Source organism: Amborella trichopoda, chromosome 3 (genome assembly GCF_054954075.1).
Source record: "Amborella trichopoda isolate Santa Cruz 75 chromosome 3, AtrichopodaSantaCruz75HAP2 v2.0, whole genome shotgun sequence".
Lineage (NCBI taxonomy): Eukaryota > Viridiplantae > Streptophyta > Magnoliopsida > Amborellales > Amborellaceae > Amborella > Amborella trichopoda.
The window spans coordinates 40,200,068-40,207,587 of NC_142338.1; the positions used below are offsets into that span (position 1 = coordinate 40,200,068).

The 7,520-nt window shown below is 37.8% G+C and overlaps 1 protein-coding gene across 2 annotated transcripts; it reads right to left on the minus strand.

Moving 5' to 3' along the window:
• Positions 1-870: 870 nt before the first annotated feature.
• LOC18422548 (uncharacterized) lies at positions 871-7,220 on the minus strand. 2 transcript variants are annotated; one of them, XM_006878491.4, is made up of 5 exons: positions 6,264-7,220; positions 4,790-4,892; positions 4,450-4,622; positions 1,326-1,467; positions 871-1,211 (listed from the first exon to the last, which is right to left on the minus strand). In XM_006878491.4, exons 1-5 carry the CDS (start codon positions 6,950-6,952, stop codon positions 1,206-1,208), a joined length of 1,113 nt encoding a protein of 370 aa, XP_006878553.2. In that variant the 5' UTR covers positions 6,953-7,220; the 3' UTR covers positions 871-1,205. The 2 variants fall into 2 exon arrangements, with proteins under 2 accessions (XP_006878553.2, XP_011623708.1); XM_011625406.3 differs by having other exon boundaries at positions 871-1,467.
• Between the last annotated feature and the right edge of the window lie 300 nt (positions 7,221-7,520).

Sequence of the window (7,520 nt, forward strand, 5' to 3'; positions counted from 1 at the left end):
CATCCAGGCAGGAGTCCTTAATCTGATTGTTCTACATGTGAGAGATCTAGCAGTTGGCAGACATGGACTTCCATACTTCCGAAAAAAGCCGATGTTCAAAGCCTCAAGATCCCATGGCATGCACAAAGGCCCACTCCTCTGCTTTGAATCTCGTGGTCCGCTCACCCATCTAGCACCTTCAAGCTCAACATTGATGGGGCTTCATTTCATAACCTCGGGATCGCGGGCAGTGGTGGTATTCTCAAAGATGACAAGGGCAGTTCATAGCCTCACTTGCTAAGCCCCACGGTACCGCTTCCAACAATGTTGCGGACTTTAAAGCTCTGGAAATTGGTATTAGATTGGCCATTCAGGTTTGATGCATCCCTTTGTACATCGAGAGTGACTCTCAGATCCTCGTCAATTCTATTTGTGGCCGACACAAACCCCATGGATACTTCGCACCCTCGCCTCTAACCCCTGGTCCCGACTATTCCATTTCGTTGTATCTTGATCTATGTCTATTAACTAGACATAAAACAATTTTTGAGCTACCACCCTTTTTTGTAATCGTGGATTTTTTTAATAGAGCACCCATTCCTGGGATGCCAAAACTATAGTAATTTTGTGTACTCTCTTAATACAAACGTTAACAGCCTCATACAAGAATAATAATAATATTAATGTCTACAATGGTATTGCATACCATGACTCCTTACCAGTCTTTCCAATAATTTCTTATCCATGGTCCACATGCCTCTCTCTCTCTCTCTCTCTCAAGCATGAATGCATACAGGACCTAACATTCTTTTGCACACTCTATGTAGCCGTGACTCTCTATGCGGCCTCATTATGGTCTTGTTTGATCCAATTCATAATAATACTCCAAAGTTTACAAAGGGGCATCAATAAATAATCTAAATTCAAATTCAAATTCAAGTACTGGTTATATTTAATCATACTTTACCATATCCGAACAGACTTCGGCTGCAATGTATCAAACAAAAGCCATAAAAAAAATTTCCTTATTTTAAAAAAATGAGGCAGAAGATTGATGCTTGGGCCTCAGCCTGTGCCCCTAATAGATTTATAGGCCAGGCCAGGGTCCAACCCAGATTTGGGCTTTCATTATTTGGTGAGCCTCGGTTTAGTCAACCAAAATCCAGCCCAACGATATTGCCAAATCTCCAAAAATGCAGAGCTAAAATCCCATATAGATGAAGTTCCTAACACTGGGACACCGAAGTGCATTCATTCAAAAAGCTTTCAAGCTCAGCAGCATAAACATAAGGAAAGGTCCTAAAGTGATCTACATGGGGTGATGAACCAAAATTACATCCCCTTACCTGTTTCCCAAGTCTCTTTTGCTCCTCCATGAACGACCCCACTGATTCAACTGGAATGACGCTATCAGCGGTACTATACAAGTAGAGCTGAGGGCAAGATGGTTGACAGTTTGAAAGAACTGAAATGATCTTGGTTAATCTCCTGTAGAGACAAAAGAGAATCAGATCTATTAAGGCTATTTGCATACATGATTTTGTTAGCGAGTTTACTCCCTAATATACCCAAAAAAATGGCTTCTTTGATTGAGCCCCCCTCCACTATCCTGCCTTCAGAATCATTTTTCCCAGCCCATTCAATCAATTAGTAACTCACCCTCTTGCTCACTCCATGGTGTACAAAGATGCGACCCTTGCTTTTTCCACTGGTTGAAATAGTTTAAGAAACCAAATATATATCTGAGTTTTTGGCAACTTAAACAGGAAAGTTTTGATTCTTGAGTCTTTTAAACTTTTCAAAAGAGCTTCTCTGCCTTTTCTTGAAAACCAAGGCTTTAAAATTCGGCGAATCAGATCGGAATCGGTCAATCCGAATAGGGAATCGGTCGGGCCAATCTGGATCCCGATAAATATCGGGAACCGGCCGGGTCACTCTACGGGCCGGCCAGTTCCCACCGGTTCTCTAACAAAACCAGCCGGTCAGGAGAACCGGCGACTCAGTCCTGAATCGGTTGAACAATATATCATTCTTTTGTTAGCAAAGACAAACCCAACATCTTTTACTGTGGCCCCACCCCCTTGGGCAGCCACATCATAAACTCGCATCTTTAAGCCTTTTACACTTGACACCTCAATGCCCTCAAGTCCTCAATACCTTTTTAATAGCCCCACCCCACCTCATTACTCTTGAACTTGCCCAATGTGGGACTAACCAAGACTTCCCTACATTTAGACATCGAGTTCTAATAAAATATTATCTCCAATGCTTTCTACTATGTTCGTGAAACATTATAGAAATTTCAAAAAGGGTAAGCTCAAGTCATCGGTCATCCACAAGTTTCTATTGATAGAAGAATACAAATGCAGAAGCTATCGCGAAGAAATGCAGAAGCTATCGCGAAGCAGTGTGAAAAAATAGGCATAACATGCAAAAGAAATATGTTAAGGTACAAAGTCGATGACTAGTATAGTATTATTTAGAATTACTGCTTTTACTTGTGGATAAAAAAAATAAACTTTTACTTATTGTAACTCATGGTATATAGGTGAAGGTTTTTATGAGGTGCTCTTCTTATACTATAGAAATAAGGTGCATCTCTAAATTTTGCCTATAGATGTAGTTCCGGTATTCAAAACTCCATATCAGCTTGAAAATTTATTTTCAATCCTAGTCATGAAATTTAAAATCCCAAAATTCCAAAATGGTACAGCTTAAACAGATTTATAAATGCTTGAAGACCTTGAAAACCATCGTCTCTCTCTCTCTCTCTCTCTCTCTCTCTCTCTCTCTCTCTCTACCACCACTAAAGAGAGAGAGAGAATCAAGTAAGTTTTGCCAAGGCTTAGGAGTTTGGACAACGAAACCAACAATTTGTAATTATATAAAAAGTAAAGGGACAATCACCTAGATTTTCCTGTTTTTCCTTTAAAACCAAACAATCTTAAAGTAGATCTTTTGCTACCATATCATTACTTCAAAATTCAAATGGCATATAGCCACCATAAAACATCAATATCTTTCTCATCACATCACAAACAACACCAAATACATGAAAACTAAGATTATTAGAGCAAACAAACAAGTAGTACAAAACAGAGAGTAAATAAAACAATTAAAAATAAAAAGGATGAATAGTATGTTTCTTTCAAAAATTAAAACTCCTAAGTTAATACAAAACTAAAAAAATAAAATGAGTTAGAGAGATCCATTTTATTGCCATGAGTTGTATTTTAAATTTCATTTTGATTATAAAATGAATTTAATAGACAACAAATCAGACATGAAACAGATTCTCAGTATTTCCATATTTTTGACACAATAGGGGAAAATCATAGTGTAATTACCACTAATTTTTTTAAAATAAAAAAAACTAGACTTTTAAGAAATTATAGTGTTTTTTGAAAGGGATTGTCAACAAAGAGACCATTTATCTTTTGTACATGGAGGTCACCATCATTCCGACTCATTAGATGTCAAATTGGATGGTTTGGGGTGAGTAACAAAGTCCAAGAATTTTATTTTTGAACTTTGTGTTTATTCAATGACACTCTTACAACCACCCATTTTGAAATTTAAGGGACTAGAGTGATTGTGACCTCCAGGTTAAAAGGTCTCTTTGTAAACAATCCCTTTTTGAAATTTGTTTGAGGCCGAAACTCGCCGATCCGGCCGTTTTTCCGAGCCGGATTACCGATCCACGAATCCGACATGGTTTATAAGGTGGCCGATCCGGGTCACCGATCCATTCTTTTAAACTGTGTTTGAAACTAAGACTCAGAAAAAGTAACCTGCTTTTCAAAGGATGGAAGCAAAGCAACCCACATAGGAATAACATTGTTCAACATTTAACACCATGGACCACTTAGAACACCAAAAACATGCAGCTCCAGAAACATTTGTCAAAAGATATTTATTTATTGCAATTTTGCAGAACCCACAATTTAAAAGCTACTCAAACTCCATGAATTTACAGAAAGAAATATTTATTGCGATTTCACAGCACCCATGATTTAAAAGCAACTCAAACACCATGAATTTACAGAAAGAAATATTGTGGTACATGAACCTTCTTTTAAAAAATATTATATACTTACACCACTCATTATTAATCAAATTCAAAGTTATATTATTTAATACCTATCAAAACCCATAAAATTTTCAAATATAAATTTTTGAAAAGGTTACGATTCACTACTTTAACCACTTTCGACCCAAGGACAATATAAAATAGGTTTTTTATATTGTTAATAATGAAAAAATACGGACGAGGTTACTATCGATCATTTTTTAAAATAATGAGTATCAGAAAAAGGGAACCACCTAGTTGGAGTGCATGGGGATAACAGCAAGGTACGGAGGACTTGATAGTTAATTAGAAGGAAAAAAAATAGGATTCAAACACGGAAACACCAGAGTGTGACTCATAAAATAGCAATGATTGAATAAATAGGGAGCACAAAAACTCACTGATTTACAGGCGGTAGCTTCAAGACAACTGAGAAAATCTTCTCAAGAATCCCCATGACCATGGTTTCCTTCAATGGAGGCTTGTTTTCATCAGACTCATTGGACTCAGCTGCAGAGCGTGTCAGGTTACTCTGTTTCTTAAGCAATGCCGTCCCAAACCCTGCAGCCCAAACCTGTTGACCATCCTCAAGATATGTCAGCAAGAACTCAAGTTTGCATCATATATGCAATTGAAATTGGAAAGTCAAGATAAAAACTACACCTTCAGCATGTGTATGGCGAAAAATTAATGGAATTACAACACAAGGGTTTGAAACTACTGTATTTTTTTATTTACAACCTGCGGATTTAGTTTTGGCTCTGGTCCAGAGTCAACTACACATCCTTTGATCTTCTCAATCAGGCCTTCTCTCATTAGCAAGTTCTCAAGTATGACACCGTAACTACATAAACCATGAGAGAGATAGAATCAGAACACTATAATGCAACTTAAATGGATAAGCAAGAAGTATGGAACTTCCAAAAACCGTGTTAACTATAGAAGTAGTATAATAATGCCATTGCAATACCTGATAGGCCAGGCATGTAGTATAATAATGCCGATGCAATACCTGATAGGCGAGGCATTTTTTACTCTATTTAACACCTTTTTTTATACTGTTAAAAAAGAAAAAGAAAATAACATAGGTCTTTCTCACGTGTAATTTTCCGTAGCCATGAAACTAATGCCATCTGTGTTTCTTGTACCCAATCAGGAAATCGAGCGGAGCCCAAGAGTTATGATTGAATGCTACATGGGTTTCTCACAATGGAAGAGGGAACAAGATAAAATTGTCAGAGGAGTGCAGAAGACGCAGATTTGTTTGAATGTTGAGGCTGCATGCCATTCAAGTTCACACAATAAAGGAGAAACAATTTTTTATTTTTTTTTTGGGGAGGGGGGGGAGGAAATAGGTTTTGGGAGATCAAAGCCATCGCACACCACAAATTTGTTTGAAGAAAAATAACATTTCAGAAATGGTGAAAGGGAAATATTGGTGCATACAATAGAAAAGAATGCATGGGACAAAAAAGATGTTCCTCACAAAAATGGGGCAGAAACGAATTTCTAGCAGAACTCAGATTTTTGGTAGGTAACAGTTTAAGCAGTCATGGTACCCATAAGTAGCAGGAAATAGCTCAGAAGTATGATATCTCAAACATGAGAAATGAAACAAAAAAGAGCCAAAAGGAGAGGTGAATAAAAAATCGCTTACCCAATACTCGTTGGATTACAATTATGATATTCAATTAAGAACAGAAGTATCCAATCACTCACTTCTTTCATGAATTCCTCAGTTTTCACCATATTCATACACTCAAAGAATTTCCATACCAGAATGGACAATAAGAACGGTTCCAGATGTCGGAAAAGCACATCATAATATTGTTAATTATTGAATGTTTGTACGAGCATACCACATATTACATCATTCATTTATTAATACTATTTCCTGTGTCTTTTGTGTGGTATAAAGTGTTTAAGTCATCAACTTAATCAAATGAATTTCACTGAAGAAAAGAAAATTGAAGCAAATGGGGAAACACATCATAGCCCAATGGTTAAATCCAATAATGCCTATAACCTCTCCATGAATACTGATCATTAATGCAACAAATTGAGCATATAAAATTGCCTAAAAAATGGAGATTTTGAGAAGCACCGCCCCATGATCATACTTAGGAATTGGCAAACAGAACTGCAAGCAATATCGTAAAACACGTATAAAATAGAAGAAGGTAATGAATGAATTGGAATGTAAAAGGGTACATACGTAAGCCACCCAGCATTGCTGAAAGTGTGGAAAAGCAAGCACCTCTCCCTTCCATCAACCTCCTTCACAGATAACCAGCTCACAAGCTCCTGAGTTAGGTCTCTAATCAAGTCTTCGACCCCAAACCCTAGCCCTAGCTTAAGCCTGAATACATCTTTCACAGGAACAACAAAGGTAATAGCTCGAATTCCCCTCGACAAGTACCAGTCTGCATATTTCTTTAAATGCTTCTGTTGGGCACCAAGCCAACCCAGTAAAACCACCCCCATTACAGGCCTCTTATCACTAGAAACCCCTGTTTCAAAGCCATCACTATCTCTCCAATGCCATTTATGATACCTCCTTTCATCCATACTCAAAGAAGAGAGACCGAGGCTGCTGCTCCCTGAATACGAATGAGATAAGAAGGAAGAAACCATGGAAGAGAGAAAATAATCCCTAGGGATTAGATTGAGTAGAGACATCGAACCATTACTGTGAAATAATGAATCAGTTGCAGAAGCTCCAGTACATGAACTCGAGGTTATTCTATGGAAATGGGAGGAGATTAGGGCTAGGCTTCTGGGTTTTAACGAAGGGTTGGGACTATCGGGGGGACACAATCTAGCGCGAAAATGGGGGTTTGGTTTGTGAAGGATTAGAGGGCGAGAAGTGAGTCTATTGAGCACGGTTCTTGCAGGCGGGTCCATGCCGAGAACCAGAAGAGAGAGAAAATAGTTAAAATCTATGAGATTTTTATGGATCAAAAAATAATCTATGAGATTTTAGAGTGAGAAATTCAAATAGTGGGCAACTAGAGAGAAGAAGAATCAAAAGCATTTCACGGGAAGAATCGCCACTGCAGGACTGAACTGCTCCCTATAAATCAGTGGGAAAAAACAGCATGCTAGGGTGCTAGCAACTAGCTCGTCCATTGGATACACCTTATGAGCAGAGAATAGAATTAAGTCCTCACCTGTGGAAGGTGGAGAACGGATACTGCAAATATACATGACGTGTATACTCTATTTTCTCATTAGCATATTGAAACCCGTAGGACCCTCCCCATTAGCATATTGAAACCCGTAGGACCCTCCCCTCGTATACTTTTAACCATTAAATTTGGCACGGGTTAAGAAAAAAAAAAAAATCTAAGTTTCACATACTTATTATAACTTTTTTTTTTTAGAGAGTGGTGTCAAATTTAATAGTGATCCTTTGAGATCCTACACATATGAATGAAAAAAGATCTTATACGATTATTTCTCATTGAACAAG

What these genes read in the sequence shown, in the direction of transcription:
- LOC18422548 (XM_011625406.3), bottom strand. Translation starts at nt 6,952, where the DNA reads ATGGACCCGCCTGCAAGAACCGTGCTCAATAGACTCACTTCTCGCCCT. An exon ending in AGCCAAAACTAAATCCGCAG is followed by an intron (nt 4,623 to 4,789) that starts GTTGTAAATAAA and finishes GATGGTCAACAG; the next exon opens with GTTTGGGCTGCAGGGTTTGG. An exon ending in AAGCTACCGCCTGTAAATCA is followed by an intron (nt 1,468 to 4,449) that starts GTGAGTTTTTGT and finishes TTGTCTCTACAG; the next exon opens with GAGATTAACCAAGATCATTT.